At 43.8% G+C, this 18,112-nt stretch overlaps 1 protein-coding gene across 1 annotated transcript in view; it reads left to right on the plus strand.

Annotated features, from left to right (window-relative positions):
- Positions 1-18,040, plus strand: part of serinc5 (serine incorporator 5) — a 54,241-nt gene extending 36,201 nt beyond the window's left edge. The window contains exons 5-12 of the mRNA XM_052461611.1: positions 11-104; positions 6,635-6,846; positions 6,961-7,053; positions 7,262-7,388; positions 8,735-8,804; positions 12,142-12,178; positions 14,030-14,174; positions 15,413-18,040. Of these exons, the coding sequence (XP_052317571.1) occupies positions 11-104; positions 6,635-6,846; positions 6,961-7,053; positions 7,262-7,388; positions 8,735-8,804; positions 12,142-12,178; positions 14,030-14,174; positions 15,413-15,557 (923 nt within the window). The 3' untranslated portion in view covers positions 15,558-18,040. The remainder of the gene's footprint in view (positions 1-10; positions 105-6,634; positions 6,847-6,960; positions 7,054-7,261; positions 7,389-8,734; positions 8,805-12,141; positions 12,179-14,029; positions 14,175-15,412) is intronic.
- The last annotated feature ends 72 nt before the right edge of the window (positions 18,041-18,112 follow it).

An 18,112-nucleotide genomic window follows, 5' to 3' on the forward strand; every position in this document is an offset into this window, starting at 1 on the left:
CTCCCCTCAGTGTGGAGGTATGTGGGAGCTGTAGGGGGGTTTTTCTTCCTGCTGATCCAGCTCATGCTGCTGGTGGACTTTGCTCACAGATGGAACACTAACTGGTGAGAACAGCAACACTTCTAATAAAGCTCTCTTTCTCATACAGCCTTTCTTTCTGTCCTCAGCCAAAACAGTCACACGTGAATGCATGAAGACAGAGAGATAGCGGGATAGAGAGAGAGACACAGGGAGAGAGAGAGAGAAAGAGAGTGAGAGAGAGAAAGAGAGTGAGAGAGCGACACAGAGGGAGAGAGAGCGACACAGAGGGAGAGAGAGCGACACAGAGGGAGAGAGAGAGACACAGGGAGAGAGAGAGACACAGAGGGAGAGAGAGAGACACAGAGGGAGAGAGAGAGAAACAGAGGGAGGGAGAGAGAGAAACACCCGCCCAAACGCCATCCTGCGACCTAAGAGGTATGTATCAGATGGTCAACATGCTCTGCTCACACCTACTGTGACAATATGGAACACAACGCTTTTACTATCTCATCCTGTGTAACAGTATAATTTTAAACCGTCCCCTCGCCCATACCCGGGCGCGAACCAGGGACCTTCTGCACACATCAACAACAGTCACCCACGAAGCATCGTTACCCATCGCTCCACAAAAGCCGCGGCCCTTGCAGAGCAAGGGGAACTACTACTTCAAGGTCTCAGAGCAAGTGACGTAACCGATTGAAACGCTATTTAGCGCGCACCGCTAACTAAGCTAGCCGTTTCACATCCGTTACACTCACCCCTCTTTTGACCTTCCTCCTTTTTCCGCAGCAACCAGTAATCCGGGTCAACAGCATCAATGTAACAGAATAATTTTAAACCGTCCCCTCGCCCATACCCGGGCGCGAACCAGGGACTCTCTGCACACATCAACAACAGTCACCCACGAAGCATCGTTACCCATCGCTCCACAAACGCTGCGGTCCTTGCAGAGCAAGGGGAACTACTACTTCAAGGTCTCAGAGCAAGTGACGTAACCGATTGAAACGCTATTTAGCGCGCACCGCTAACTAAGCTAGCCGTTTCACATCCGTTACACTGGAATATACAAGGTCTGAGGTCATCTGCCTTTGGCGTAAAGACCCGGAACCCAGACTTCATTAAAGAAATTGGAAATATAGACATTGTCATCTTACAAGAAACATGGTATAAAGGAGATGGACCCACTAGTTGCCCTCTTGGTTGCAGAGAGCTGGTACTCCCACCCACCAAACAGACTCAGGGGGTATGCTAATTTGGGGGTATGCTAATACTAGTCTGTGGCGACCTAAACGCCAGAACTGGGCAAGAACCCTAAGCACACAGGGGGACAAACACCTACCTGGAGGTTACAGCATTCCCTCCCCCATATAGCCACCTAAACACAACTATGACAACATAACACAGCAAAATCACACTCTACTTGAGCTATGCTCAAACATGAGGCCTCAAAGCCAAAGGAACTGAATAAAATGAAGAAATGTTATAGATGTGAGGATAATAGTGTGGAAATCTAGCAAAAAACAATTAGGCAACAACAAATTCAACCCTTTCTAGACAATTTCACTGTAATAGTGAAGTTGTGAACTTGGCAGTAGAAAACATAAACACTATATTTGACCTTTCAGCTTCCCTAACAAATCTAAAAATGTCAAGCAGACAACCTAAGAAAATTAACAATGACAAATGGTTTGATGAAGAATGCAAAAACCTAAGAAAGAAATTGAGAAACCTGTCCAACCTAAAACATAGAGACCCAGAAAACCTGAGCCTACACCTTCACTATGGTGAATAACTAAAACAATACAGAAATACACTATGGAAAAAAAGAAACAGCATCTCAGAAATCAGCTCAATATATTTGAAGAATCCATAGAATCTAACCACTTCTGGGAAAATTGTAAAACTAAACAAACAACACACAGAGTCCAAAACAGAGATGTGGAAAAACCACTTCTACAATCTTTTTGGCTTTATAACAAAGAACAGCAAAAACCTATACAGTTGAAGTCAGAAGTTTACATACACCTTAGCCAAATACATTTAAACTCAGTTTTTCACAATTCCTGACATTTAATCCTGGTGAAAATTCTGTCTTAGGTCAGTTAGGATCACCACTTTATTTTAAGAATGTGAAATGTCAGAATAATAGTAGAGAGAATTATTTATTTCAGCTTTTATTTCTTTCATCACATTCCCAGTGAGTCAGAAGTTTACATACACTCAATTAGTATTTGGTAGCATTGTTTTTAAATTGTTTAACTTGGATTAAACGTTTTGGGGAGCCTTCCACAAGCTTCCCACAATAAGTTGGGTGAATTTTGGCCCATTCCCCCTGACAGAGCTGGTGTAACGGAGTCAGGTTTGTAGGACTCCTTGCTCTCACACACTTTTTCAGATCTGCCCACACATTCTCTATAGGATTGAGGTCAGCGCTTTGTGATGGCCACTCCAATACCTTGATTTTGTTGTCCTTAGGCCATAACTTTGGAAGTATGCTTGGGGTCATTGTCCATTTGGAAGACCCATTTGCGACCAAGTTTAAGTTCCTGACTGATGTCTTGAGATGTTGCTTCAATATATCCACATAATTTTCCGTCCTCATGAAGCCATCTATTTTGTGAAGTGCACCAGTCCCTCCTGCAGCAAAGCACCCCCACAACATGATGCTGCCACCCCTGTGCTTCACGGTTGGGATGGTGTTCTTCAGCTTGAAAGCCTCCCCATTTTTCCTCCAAACATAACGATGGTCATTATGGCCAAACAGTTATATTTTTGTTTCATCAGACCAGAGGACATTTCTCCAAAAAGTACAATCTTTGTCCCCATGTGCAGTTGTAAACCATAGTCTGTCTTTTTTCATGGCGGTTTTGGAGCAGTGGCTTCTTCCTTGCTGAGCGGCCTTTCATGTTATGTCGATATAGGACTTGTTTTACTGTGGATATAGATACTTTTGTACCTGTTTTCTCCAGCATCTTCACAAGGTCCTTTGCTGTTGTTCTGCGATTGATTTGCACTTTTCGCGACAAAGTACGTTAATCTCTAGGAGGCGGAACGCGTCTCCTTCCTGAGCGGTATGACAGCTGCGTGGTCCCATGGTGTTTATACTTGCATACTATTGTTTGTACAGATGAACATGGTACCTTCAGGTATTTGGAAATTGCTCCCAATGATGAACCAGACTTGTGGAGGTCTACAATTGTTTTCCGAGGTCTTGGCTGATTTCTTTTGATTTTCCCATGATGTCATTCAAAGAGGCACTGAGTTTGAAGGTAGGCCTTGAAATACATCCACAGGTACACCTCCAATTGACTCAAATTATGCCAATGAGCTTATCAGAAGATTCTAACGCCATGACATAATTTTTGGGAATTTTCCAAGCTGTTTAAAGGCACAGTCATCTTAGCGTATGTAAACTTCTGACCCACTGGAATTGTGATACAGTGATTTATAAGTGAAATAATCAGTCTGTAAACAATTGTTGGGAAAATGATTTGTGTCATGCACAAAGTAGATGTCCTAACCGACTTGCCAAAACTATAGTTTGTTAACAAGAAATTTGTGGAGTGGTTGCAAAATGAGTTTTAATGACCCCAACCTAATTGTACGTTAACTTCCGACTTCAACTGTACATGATCAAATACAAATCTTAGAAACAACTATTCAAGATTACCAGAACCCACTGGATTCTCCAATTACATTGAATGAACTACAGGACAAAATACAAACCCTCCAACCCAAAAAATGCCCGTGGTGTTGATGGTATCCTAAATTAAATGATGAAAAATATACAGACCACAAATTCCAATTGGCTGTACTTAAACTCTTTAACATCATCCTCAGCTCTGGCATCTTCCCCAATATTTGGAACCAAGGACTGATCACCCCAAATTTGACCCCATTAACTACAAGGGGATATGTGTCAACCACAACCTTGGGGAAATCCTCTGCATTATCATTAACAGCAGACTTGTCACGCCCTGACCATAGAGAGCCCTCGGCGTTCTCTATGGTGTTTTGGGTCAGGGCGTGACTCGGGGGTGTTCTAGTTGTTATATTTCTGTGTTGGTGTTTTGGTATGGTTCCCAATTAGAGGCACCTGATTATCGTTGTCTCTAATTGGGGATCATACTTAAGTTGTCCTTTGTTCCCAACTGTTTTGTGGGATATTGTTTGTGTTAGTGTTTTGAGCACATACGACTTTCACGGTCGTGTTATGTTTATTGTTTTCTGAGTTTCACTGTGTAATAAAGTATGTGGAACTCAACTCCTTGGTCCGTTCCTATCGACGATCGCGACAAGACTGGTACATATTCTCAGCGAAAACGATGTACTGGGCAAATGTCAAATTGGCCTTTTTACCAAATTACCATACGACGGACCACGTATTCACCCTGCACGCCCTAATTGAGAAACAAACCAAAACAAAGGCAAAGTCTTCTCATGCTTTTTAAAAAAGCTTTCAACTCAATTTGGCATGCGGGTCTGCTATACAAGTTGATGGAAAATGGTATTGAGGGAAAACATACAATATTATCAAATCCATGTACACATTGGCAAAAAACACAAACATTTCTTTCCACAGGGCCGGGGGGTGAGACAGGGATGCAGCTTAAGCCCCACCCTCTTCAACTTATATATCAACAAATTGGCGAGGGTACTAGAACAGGCTGCAGCACCTGGCCTCACCGTACTAGAATCTGAAGCCAAATGTCTATGGTTTGCTGATGATTTGGTGCTACTGTCCTCAACCAAGGAGGGCCTACAGCAACACCTAGATCTTCTGCACAGATTCTGTCAGACCTGGGCCTTGACAGTAAATCTCAGTCAGACAAAAATAATGGTGTTACAAAAAAGGTCCATACCTCGGCCTAAACATCAGCACCACAGGTAACTTCCACAAAGCTGTGAACAATCTGCGAGACAAGGCAAGAAGGGCCTTCTATAAAATCAAAAGGAAAATAAAATTTTACATACCAATTAGGATCTGGCAAAAAATACTTTAATCAGTTATAGAACCCATTTCCCTTTATGGTTGTGAAGTCTGGGGTCCGCTCACCAATCAATAGTTCACAACATGGGACAACACCAAATTGAGATTCTGCATGCAGAATTCTGTGGTATACGGGACAAGGGAGGGGTTGGTCAGTGTCCAGTTTTCAGACAGGATGCACATGGCAGAGGAGGGTATGCCCACAGTTTCCTCTCCCCCTCTGAGACACACACACACACACACACACACACACACACACACACACACACACACACACACACACACACACACACACACACACACACACACACACACACACAGTAGCAATTAGCATGAAAGGGGACCATTTTAAAGGTTGTTTTTGTATTTTCACTAACTGGGAATGTATTTTTGAGTGTGTGCCTGGGTGGAGGGGGCGCTCTGGTTGGCTTGCCTGAGTAAAAGTACTACGAATGTGGAAAATCTGCCAGCAACCATAAAACTGTCTTTTAGTATCCTCAGGAATAAAATATAGCAATCTCCTCTCTCTCTTCCTCTCATTTCCTTACCCTACCTCCCCCTCTCTCTTCCTCTATTTCCTTACCCTACCTCCCCCTCTCTCTTCCTCTATTTTCCTTACCCTACCTCCCCCTCTCTCTTCCTCTATTTTCCTTACCCTACCTCCCCCTCTCTCTTCCTCTATTTTCCTTACCCTACCTCCCCCTCTCTCTTCCTCTATTTTCCTTACCCTACCTCCCCCTCTCTCTTCCTCTATTTTCCTTACCCTACCTCCCCCTCTCTCTTCCTCTATTTTCCTTACCCTACCTCCCCCTCTCTCTTCCTCCCATCCTTCCCTCCTCTCTCTTCCTCCCATCATTCCATCCCCCTCTTCCTCCAATCCTTCCCTCCTCTCTCTTCCTCCCATCCTTCCCTCCCCCTCTTCCTCCAATCCTTCCCTCCTCTCTCTTCCTCCCATCCTTCCCTCCCCCTCTTCCTCCAATCCTTCCCTCCCCCTCTCTTCCTCCCATCCTTCCCTCCTCTCTCTTCCTCCCATCCTTCCCTCCTCTCTCTTCCTCCCATCCTTCCCTCCTCTCTCTTCCTCCCATCCTTCCCTCCCCTCTCTTCCTCCCATCCTTCCCTCCTCTCTCTTCCTCCCATCCTTCCCTCCTCTCTCTTCCTCCCATCCTTCCCTCCCCTCTCTTCCTCCCATCCTTCCCTCCCCCTCTCTTCCTCCCATCCTTCCCTCCTCTCTCTTCCTCCCATCCTTCCCTCCTCTCTCTTCCTCCCATCCTTCCCTCCTCCTCTCTTCCTCCCATCCTTCCCTCCTCTCTTCCTCCCATCCTTCCCTCCCCCTCTCTTCCTCCCATCCTTCCCTCCTCTCTCTTCCTCCCATCCTTCCCTCCTCTCTTCCTCCCATCCTTCCCTCCCCCTCTCTTCCTCCCATCCTTCCCTCCCCCTCTTCCTCCCATCCTTCCCTCCTCTCTCTTCCTCCCATCCTTCCCTCCCCCTCTCTTCCTCCCATCCTTCCCTCCTCTCTCTTCCTCCCATCCTTCCCTCCCCCTCTCTTCCTCCCATCCTTCCCTCCTCTCTCTTCCTCCTATCCTTCCCTCCTCTCTCTTCCTCCTATTCGTCCCCCCTCTTTAGGAGTTCAGGTGTGAAGGACAACCGTCTGTGGTATGGGGCGCTGGCTCTGGCCACCTTGGTGTTGTTCAGTGTCGCCGTAGGAGCTGTGGTGTTCATGGCTCTGTTTTACACACACTCTCAGGCCTGTCTGCTCAACAAGGTGTTCCTGGGGGTCAACGGCAGCCTCTGTTTCATAGTCACTATGCTGGCTATATCTCCCTTCATACAGAGACGTGAGTACACACACACACACACACACACACACACACACACACACACACACACACACACACACACACAACAGGGACACACACACATACGGTAACAGTCCATCTGTTCTCCTCCAGTCCAGCCTAAGTCTGGCCTGCTCCAGCCAGGAGTGATCAGTGTGTACGTCATGTACCTCACCTTCTCAGCCTTCTCCAGCAAGCCCAAAGAGAGTAAGTATACCGGAGGCTCAGCCCATAGCGTTCTAGTGTTTCATTGCCTATATGAATTGCCTATTAACAGGTTTCATGTGTTTGCATTTTGTTAATTTACACTTTAAATGCCTCCATGAATGCTATGCTCTGTTTGGCCCAATTGTGCCTCTTACAGTATTAACATCATCCTCTTATTACTCTTCTTTCTCTCTCTTTCTCTGTATAGTGTTGGAGGTTAATGGGGTGAATACGACAGTGTGTGTGTTCCCTTTCAACTCTGGTTCAGAGAGCGACAAGAGGATCGTAACAGGAGTGGGAACTGTCATCCTGTTCGGCTGTGTGCTCTACTCCTGGTAAGACACACACCCCGTGTTGCTTTCACCTATCTCCTGTTTTTAGATCTGTGCAGATAAGAGAGGGGGCTGTGTTTTTAGACTTTTTGCAGTGAGGTAATTTGTTATTGACTGGAGGAAAAGTGAGATTGTTTCTGATTGGCTGGGGCTGTTGAGAGGGTTCGTGTGATTGGCTGAATCTGTTGAGAGGGTGTGTGTGATAGCCTGGATTTGTAGTGAGGGTTTCCACATGTGTTTCACATTAAGCTCAGACATACAGCTTATCCTGTGTTCATCTCTGTGAAAGACTTCAGCTATTCTCAACCAGAAATTTATGGGAAAATGTATGCGTGGGCGGTATCCAGATTGTCATGCCTTCATACCGACCGTGTGCCATTCCTGGGATATTCTGTAATACCAGCACTGAACAAAAGGGGCGCTGCTTTCAAACCCCACTGATACTCTGTAATCCTAAGGTTAGCGATGCCAACAAGTACATATAAAATCCCATAGAGAATGCTAAGTAAATGCAATGATAACGAGTGGATTGCAAACATTTTGTACAGTTTCTAACCTATACAAGTCACTCAAAAAGGCTACTCACGGTTTGCTGCACACACAAAACAAATATTAGCCAGCAAGGCTCTTGATCCAAGAGGGGATTCTCTGCTGTTACCAAGCAAATGTTTGAATTTGGAAGAAGCTAACCACTTAGCTAGATAGCTAACAAGCTACTAAATTTGCAAACCAATACATAACTGCAGAGCATTTAGCACATTTTAGACAGTTAACTTAATAGTTATGAGATATCTAGCTGGCAATTTAGTTGTGAAATCCATACTGTAATTAGATCACCTGAGACATGTTGCACAACAGTGAGAGACTCACAAGGCTCCGGTCTCTCGTTGTTGTGTGCTTGTAAACAAACACCACGTGACATGTGACTGGGGACTACTGTAAGCTTCATAATAATGTGACAGGTGGTATGAAAAAACACTGTTATTTTTTATAAAGTTTACAAAAGTTCACTGCAGGTATTTACTTTAAAGGTAGAATTCAAATGGAATTCAACACTTCAAAGAAATTGTTTCAATGGTATTGACGGTATTAAAAAACCATTCCGTGGCTTTTTCCAAATACCCCAGTATGTGGTATATACGGTATATCGCCCACGCCTAGAAAATGTCTTCTGACAGATTTGTAATCAATGTGTGTGTGTGTGTGTGTGTGTGTGTGTGTGTGTGTGTGTGTGTGTGTGTGTGTGTGTGTGTGTGTGTGTGTGTGTGTGTGTGTGTGTGTGTGTGTGTGTGTGTGTGTGTGTGTGTGTGTGTGTGTGTGTGTGTGTGTGTGTGTGTGTGTGTGTGTAGTTTGACGTCCACCACCAGACGGAGCTCTGCAGCGATGCGTGTGATTAGGAACAGCGTGCCTGAGACTGAAGTAAGACCGACCATCCACGAACACAAACACACACACACACACAAACACACACATTACAGATCTGTCAGAATAAATTTTTCCAGTTATTTGTGGTCCAGCCAATCACACACATCCTTTCAACAGCTCAGTGTGTGTGTGTCTGCACCAGAGTATGTGGGCAGAGTTGAGCGGTCGGAATCCCCCTCCTCACTCACAGGGGAAAAAACTGCTGCTCCAAATTCAAATTCATTAAAATCACCATTTAACCAACACCATCTATTTTTGTGAACTACCTGGACCTACCATTTGGTTTTGAAGTATTGGAACCAAACCATATGATTTGAATTAAAAATATTTTAATAAACAACAAACTGTGACTGTCAGAAGTGCTCATCATTTCAAATCGGCTACATGTCATTACAAGGCTCTTGATAAGCATATACAGTGTCATTACAAGGCTCTTGATAAGCATATACAGTGTCATTACAAGGCTCTTGATAAGCATATACAGTGTCATTACAAGGCTCTTGATAAGCATATACAGTGTCATTACAAGGCTCTTGATAAGCATATACAGTGTCATTACAAGGCTCTTGATAAGCATATACAGTGTCATTACAAGGCTCTTGATAAGCATATACAGTGTCATTACAAGGCTCTTGATAAGCATATACAGTGTCATTACAAGGCTCTTGATAAGCATATACAGTGTCATTACAAGGCTCTTGATAAGCATATACAGTGTCATTACAAGGCTCTTGATAAGCATATACAGTGTCATTACAAGGCTCTTGATAAGCATATACAGTTTCATTACAAGGCTCTTGATAAGCATATAAAAGTGCCTTTGGAAAGTATTCAGACCCCTTCACTTTTTCCACGTTTTGTTACTTTACAGATGTAATTTAAAATGGATTAAATAAAAAATGTTCCTCATCAATCTACACACAATAACCCATAATGACAAAGCAAAAACAGGTTTTTATAAATATTTGCAAATGTATAAAAAATAAAAACAGAAAGACCTTATTTACATAAGTATTCAGACTCATTGTTATGAGACTTGAAATTGAGCTCAGGTGCATTCTGTTTCCATTGATCATCCTTGAGATGTTTCTACAACTTGATTAGAGTCCAAGTGTGGTAAATTAAATAGATTGGACATGATTTGGAAAGGCACACACCTGTCTATATACGGTCCCGCAGTTGACAGTGTATGTCAGAGCAAAACCCAAGCCATGAGGTTGAAGGAATTGTCCGTAGAGCTCAGAGACAGAATTGTGTCGAGGCACAGATATGGGGAAGGGTACCAAAACATTTCTGCAGCGTTGAAGGTCCCCAAGAACACAGTGGCCTCCATCATTCTTAAATGGAAGAAGTTTGGAACCACCAAGACTCTTCCGAGAGCTGGCTGCCTGGCCAAACTGAGCAATTGAGGGGGAAGGGCCTTGGTCAGGGAGGTTACCAAGAACTCTATGGTCACTCTGACAGAGCTCTAGAGTTCCTATGTGGAGATGGGAGAACATTCCAGAAGGTCAACCATCTCTGCAGCACTCCACCAATCAGGCCTTTATGGTAGAGTGGCCAGAGACGGAAGCCACTCCTCAATAAAAGCACATGACAGCCCGCTTGAAGTTTGCCAAAAGGCACCTAAAGACTCTCAGACCATGAGAAACAAGATTCTCTGGTCTGATAAAACCAAGATTAAACTCTTTGGCCTGAATGCCAAGTGTCACATCTGGAGGAAACCTGGCACCATCCCTACGGTGAAGCATGGTGGTGGCAGCATCATTCTGTGGGGAAGTTTTTCAGCGGCAGGGACTTGGAGACTAGTCAGGATCGAGGCAAAGATGAATGGAGCAAAGTAGAGAGAGATCCTTGATGAAAACCTGCTCCAGAGCACTCAGGACCTCAGACATGCGTGAAGGTTCACCTTCCAACAGGACAACCACCAAGACAACGCAGGAGTGGCCTCGTGACAAGTCTCTGAATGCCCTTGAGGGGCCCAGCCAGAGCCTGTACTTGAAGCTGATCGAACATATCTCTAATCAAATCAAATTTTATTTGTCACATACACATGGTTAGCAGATGTTAGTGCGAGTGTAGCGAAATGCTTGTGCTTCTAGTTCCGACAATGCAGTAATAACCAACAAGTAATCTAGCTAACAATTCCAAAACTACTACCTTATAGACACAAGTGTAAGGGGATAAAGAATATGTACATAAAGATATATGAATGAGTGATGGTACAGAGCGGCACAGGCAAGATACAGTAGATGGTATTGAGTGCAGTATATACATATGAGATGAGTATGTAAACAAAGTGGCATAGTTACAGTGGCTAGTGATACATGTATTACATAAGGATGCAGTAGATGATATAGAGTACAGTATATATGTATACATATGAGATGAATAATGTAGGGTATGTAAACATTATATTAGGTAGCATTGTTTAAAGTGGCTAGTGATATATTTTACATAATTTCCCATCAATTCCCATTATTAAAGTGGCTGGAGTTGAGTCAGTGTGTTGGCAGCAGCCACTCAATGTTAGTGGTGGCTGTTTAACAGTCTGGTGGCCTTGAGATAGAAGCTGTTTTTCAGTCTCTCGGTCCCAGCTTTGATGCACCTGTACTGACCTCGCCTTCTGGATGATAGCGGGGTGAACAGGCAGTGGCTCGGGTGGTTGTTGTCCTTGATGATCTTTATGGCCTTCCTGTGACATCGGGTGGTGTAGGTGTCCTGGAGGGCAGGTAGTTTGCCCCCGGTGATGCGTTGTGCAGACCTCACTACCCTCTCTGGAGAGCCTTACGGTTGTGGGCGGAAGCAGTTTCTTCAGCCTCCTGAGGTACCAGGCGGTGACCAATAGTCTTGATTGACGTTGTTCCAGTGTGAGGTTATTTTCCTGACACTATCATCTCCTTAGTCTTGTTGAGGAGCCCCTGACACTACACCTCCTCCCTGTAGGCCGTCTCGTCGTTGTTGGTAATCAATCACTGTTGTGTCGTCCGCAAACGTGTTTTATCAGTTTCTTTATGAAAATATTTAGTGAACTCCATGACAGTAGCTAAAGAAAGGGGCTATAGCAGCACACAAGTGGACTAGAAATGCATGCTGGGCCAGGAATGCCCTGAGCTCGTGAAGTGAAGTCAGTGCTACTGGAGCGGGCGAAAAGGCCGACCCTCCAGCCTTTGGGAAACTCACTCTGGGCTCCAGTTGAATTGGGCACACTCCACTCCTCGATCTGCGCCAGCTCGGCTCACATGCTCTGGTGTGTGCGTTTAGTGTAAGGGCTATGTATAGTTGATTAGTTGATTAATTCCTGTACAAGTACTAACTCACCTCTCTCCGGCAGAGAGCGCGCTGCTGTTTCTGCTTTGGAGATGACACAGGTAAATACAAACATATTCTTTCTCTCCCTCTCTTTCTACTTCTCTCACTGCTTTCTGTATAAAATGCCATCGCCCTCAGTATACTACTGTACTACTTACTGTAACACCACCAGAAACAGGCAGTGTTCTTGTATATTCTCTCATACACATAGTAACAGTAAAGATGCAGGAACAGCATTGGTCAGTAAACATAAATGACGCCAGTGTTACCAGGAGGAGACTATGACTAGTGGTTGGAGATAGACTAGTCAGATAGTAGTAGTAGTAGTAGAACTGAGGGAAGGCTGCAGCTGCCCTCTGGTGGGGTAAAGCAGCACTGCAGCCAGGGAAATAACAGCGCAGAGCATGTCACTTCATTTATGAATGTATTATACAGATATTTGGGGGGGGTAACAAGTGTACAGTTAAGAACAATACATTTGATTTTTTTTTTTTTACTTAAGCCCTTCTCAGTAGACATAGTAATTTTCAGAGAGTTTCCTGTCCTGCAAAGCGGAGAGAGAGAAATATAGAGGTTAGATACCAGGAAAAAGGAAGGAAAACAGGAATATTAGTGAGAGTTTTATTGGATAGAGCTGAGTTTATCGTGATGATAATAACGATTTTAACAGCGGTTTTCTTTGCATCATAAGTGTTATATGTAATGTTGCTGTGGTGTTGTGGTTCTGTTGACTGATTAAGTTGCTTTGATCAATCAGTCAAATGCATTTATAAAGCCCTTTTTACATCAGCAGATGTCACAAAGTGCTGATACAGAAACCCAGCCTAAAACCCCAAACAGCAAGCAATGCAGATGAAACATTCCCTAGACAGGCATGAACCTAGGAAGAAACCTAGAGAGGAACCAGACTCTGTGGGGTGGCCAGTCCTCTTTTGGCTGTGCCGGGTGAAGATGATAAGAGTACATTGTCATTAAGGCCAGATCGTTCTTCAAGATGTTCAAACGTTCCTAGATGACCAGCAGGGTCAAATAATAATCACAGTGGTTATAGAGGGTGCAACAGGTCAGTACCTCAGGAGTAAATGTCAGTTGGCTTTTCATAGCCGAGCATTCAGAAGTCGAGACAGCAGGTGCGGTATAGAGAGAGGGAGAGAGAAGGTCAAAACAGCAGGTCCGGGACAAGGTAGCATGACCGGTGAACGGGTCAGGGTTCCATAGCCACAGGCAGAACAGCAGAAATTGAATCAGCAGCACGACCAGGTGGACTGGGGACAGAGTCAGCCAGGAGTTGTCAGGCCAGGTAGTCCTGAGGCATGGTCCTAGGGCTCAGGTACTCCAGGAGGGGAGAGAGCGAAAGAGAGAGGGATGGGAGAATTAGAGGGAGCATACCTAAGGTCACACAGGACACCAGATTAAACAGGAGAATTACACCAGATAGGACAGACTGACCCTCGCCCCCTGGCACATATACTATTGCCGCATAGATACTGGAGACCGAGACCAGGGGTGGGGTGGTTGTGATTGTGTTGTGACTATGATGTAAGGTCGTAAAAACGTTGCTGTGGTGTTGTGGTTGTGACTATGATGTAAGGTCATAATAACGTTGCTGTGATGTTGTGGTTGTGGTTATGATGTACGGTTGTAATAACGTTGCTGTGATGTTGTGGTTGTGACTATGATGTAAGGTCATAATAACGTTGCTGTGATGTTGTGGTTATGAATATGATGTAAGGTTGTAATAATGTTGCTGTGAAGTTGTGGTTATGATGTAAGATTGTAATAACGTCGCTGTGATGTTGTGGTTGTGACTAATGATGTAAGGTTGTAATAACGTTGCTGTGTTGTTGTGGTTGTGACTATGATGTAAGGTCGTAATAACGTTGCTGTGTTGTTGTGGTTGTGTTGTCCAGATGACTATGATGAGGAGCAGACTGGAGGAGGACAAAATGTTTTATATGATGAGAGACAGAGAACCATCTACAGCTACACCTACTTCCACTTTGTCTTCTTCCTGGGTTCACTCTACGTCATGATGACTGTCACAAACTGGTTCCAGTAAGTAGCAGAGTTACTGTGGAAACTCTTACTGCTAGTAGAGTTACTGTGGAAACCCTTACTACTAGTAGAGTTACTGTGGAAATTCTTACTGCTAGTAGAGTTACTGGGGAAACTCTTACTACTAGTAGAGTTACTGTGGAAACTCTTACTACTAGTAGAGTTACTGTGGAAACTCTTACTGCTAGTAGAGTTACTGTGGAAACCCTTACTACTAGTAGAGTTACTGTGGAAATTCTTACTGCTAGTAGAGTTACTGTGGAAACTCTTACTACTAGTAGAGTTACTGGGGAAACTCTTACTGCTAGTAGAGTTACTGTGGAAACTCTTACTACTAGTAGAGTTACTGTGGAAACTCTTACTGCTAGTAGAGTTACTGTGGAAACTTACTGCTAGTAGAGTTACTGTGGAAACTCTTACTACTAATAGAGTTACTGTGGAAACTCTTACTGCTGTGGAAACTCTTACTACTAGTAGTTACTGTGGAAACTCTTACTGGAAATTCTTACTGCTAGTAGAGTTACTGTGGAAACTCTTACTACTAGTAGAGTTACTGTGGAAACTCTTACTACTAGTAGAGTTACTGTGGAAACTCTTACTGCTAGTAGAGTTACTGTGGAAACTCTTACTACTAGTAGAGTTACTGTGGAAATTCTTACTGCTAGTAGAGTTACTGTGGAAACTCTTACTACTAGTAGAGTTACTGGGGAAACTCTTACTGCTAGTAGAGTTACTGTGGAAACTCTTACTACTAGTAGAGTTACTGTGGAAACTCTTACTACTAGTAGAGTTACTGGGGAAACTCTTACTGCTAGTAAAGTTACTGTGGAAACTCTTACTGCTAGTAGAGTTACTGTGGAAACTCTTACTGCTAGTAGAGTTACTGTGGAAACTCTTACTACTAGTAGAGTTACTGTGGAAAATCTTACTACTAGTATAGTTACTGTGGAAACCCTTACTACTAGTAGAGTTACCGTGGAAACTCTTTACTACAAGTAGAGTTACTGGGGAAACCCTTACTACTCTTACTGCTAGTAGAGTGACTGTGGAAACTCTTTCTACTAGTAGAGTGACTGTGGAAACTCTTGCTGCTAGTAGAGTGACTGTGAAACTCTAATTATAGCTTCAGTTCATAGAAGAGTTAGCCTACTGGGGAAACTTTAACTAGGTCCCAGTTAGTAGTAGAGTTACTAGTGTAAAGCTTTGTAAAGCTAAGAGCTATGTTTGTTTTCCCATAGCTATGACAACCATAAGATAGAGAAGCTGCTGGATGGCAGTTGGTCTGTATTCTGGATCAAGATGGCGTCCTGCTGGGTCTGTCTCATTCTCTACATGTGGACCCTGCTCGCCCCCATGGTCTGCCCCAAACGCTTCGAGGCCTAACACACACACATGCAGACACCGAAACACAGCCCAACGTTATTTTCAGCTTTCTACATGGGTTTTTTGTGTTGCGTTTTTAATGTTTTATATAGAATTTTTGACCAGTTATGAATACTTTAAGCTATTGTTGCCGGGAAGGCATTTGATGTCTTTCATTTGTACTATTATTGATGTATGGGGTTACATTCAGGTTGGACTCATAGCTTGACTCTTGGGGGTGCCTAAAACAATGGGCTGGACCAATGTTCATACAATAATGTATGTGGCTCCCCATGGTCCTAGAGGTGCCCAGATTCTGTTATGGGAGTGTCCAGCACCAATATCATTTCAACCCTGTTTACATGTTTGCTTATATGTGTGATTCCCATACTTGTCTCTGTTATTCTTTTATTCCCATGAAGAGAAGTTTCATTTCTCAGGCTCATACATCAGCTTGTTATTGTCTTGATTTTGTTTACCCCTTTTTCTCCCCAATTTCGTGGTATCTAATTGGTAGTTAGTCTTGTCTCATCGCTGCAACTCCCGTCCGGACTCGGGAGAGGCGAAGGTCGAGAGCCGTGCATCCTCCGAAACACAACCCAACCAAGCTGCCCGCCACAGGAGTCGCTTGTGAGCGATGGGACAAGAACATCCCTACCGACCAAACGCCCCCCTAACCCGGACGACGCTGGGCCAATTGTGCGCCGCCCCATGGGTCTCCCAGTCGCGGCCGGCTGCGACAGAGCCTGGACTTGAACCCAGAATCTCTAGTGGCACAGCTAGCAGTGCGATGCAGTGCCTTAGACCACTGCGCCACTCGGGAGGCCCAGCTCGCTTGTTATTCAACCCTTTTGTAGAATACTTTTTCTATGCAATTAAACAAGCTGTTTTGATTTGATTTGCCTGTCTTTAGGTCACACAGTCATGTGAAACGTGTTAGTTAGGAGTAAATAGGATTGATTATATAAACGCTCCTTTTGAGCCAGAACTTTAAATGCCATGTCGTTTGTACACACAGTTGTGTTTTCCAAATAAGCCTCTCTGGCTAGCAGAGCGCCGGCTGGCAGGTAGAGGACTGTGGGACCAGAGAGTCACTACTGTTGACGGGAGCTGCAATCATGGAGGGGAAAATCAACAGTTTGATTTAAAACGTTTGCCAAAGGTAGATCTCAGAAACAAGGAACAGACATGCTCAAGTTTTTCACCCGAGTATCTTCTCCCTCTATAACTGCTGCAATCCTCCAACTCCTCGGCCCTAGAAACGTGCTTGGTGTGCTCTCTGTTGCTGATGAAGGGTTACCTACGAGAGTTCCTTTCGGGTGTGTGAAAATAGAAGGGGAAGGGGATATGGGCCATGAACCGGGACCTTAGTGTGTAGTGGTGGTTACTCAGCGTGTAGTGGTGGTTACTCAGTGTGTAGTGGTGGTTACTCAGTGTGTAGTGGTAGTTACTCAACACTGGTTGTTGATGTTATTGACTCAACAAACCCAGACTAAGACTTGCCTGACAGGGAGCAAGAAACTATTCTCCAGAACTCCAAACCATTCAGCTATTATGCTTTTCTGTTTTCATACTTACAAACCTACAGTATATAACCCTTTTGATACTAATATGAAATATGTACACTTTGGTTTAATATATTGGTATTTGTTGAAGAAAAACAACTTGAAAATTGTGATATTTAAGATGTATGTCTTTTTTACCTTAGATTTCAGATGAGATAAATATCAGTGGACTTTGCTGAATAGAATAATCAGATAACCCTATGAGCCAGCAGTTTGTTGAGGCATATTTATGCCATAAGGTTTCCACTGTGACTGAAGTTTCTTCACCTCAGCCGTTGTTATGAAGGGATTAAACCCGTCTGGAGGGATAGGATGTGTACAGGGTTAGGCTCCATTCATTATCCATTCAGTGATGTCATGGAGGGTTATTGGAATTTCAATTAAACAATGGAATGCTTCCATTAAAAGAAGTACAATAATTGTGAAATAGAATTTCACTTCCCTTTACTGAATGATGCTGAATTGACTGGAACCCTAGTGTAAAACATGTTGACTGATCACTTCCTTTTTGCTATTAGCAGATTCTGTCCACATGTCATGTCAGACCTGTTGTGTTTTTTTTATCCTGTCTCCTGTGGAGGATCCAGATAGACAGGATGTGGTGCTCTACTGCAGCTCAGCTCTACACCAACTGGTCAACCTCATGTTAACTCATTAGGGATGAAAAACCAAACCTTCTGATTGGGCTGTGCGCTGCCATACATGACATGTTGTGGTCCATTTGATGTTCTCCATTGTTAAGATGACCACTAGGTGTGTGCACAGGAGTGTGAGTGTGTTTGTCTCATTTTATTTGCACAGGAGCACTTGCGTTAGTGAGTTTTGCTCTGTGAAGAAAATGTAGTGTGTGTGTGTATGTTTCCAAACACTGCTCGCACTAATTCTCTGTACACAATTTGATTTAGTCCTAAACACAATAATAAAACGAACACCTTTTCATTTTGTCTTGTGTGTTTGTGTAAAGTGATCATTGATAGCCTCAGCTTGAAATACAGTGGCTTGGGGTAGATA

The sequence above is a fragment of the Oncorhynchus keta genome, chromosome 14 (genome assembly GCF_023373465.1).
Source record: "Oncorhynchus keta strain PuntledgeMale-10-30-2019 chromosome 14, Oket_V2, whole genome shotgun sequence".
Lineage (NCBI taxonomy): Eukaryota > Metazoa > Chordata > Actinopteri > Salmoniformes > Salmonidae > Oncorhynchus > Oncorhynchus keta.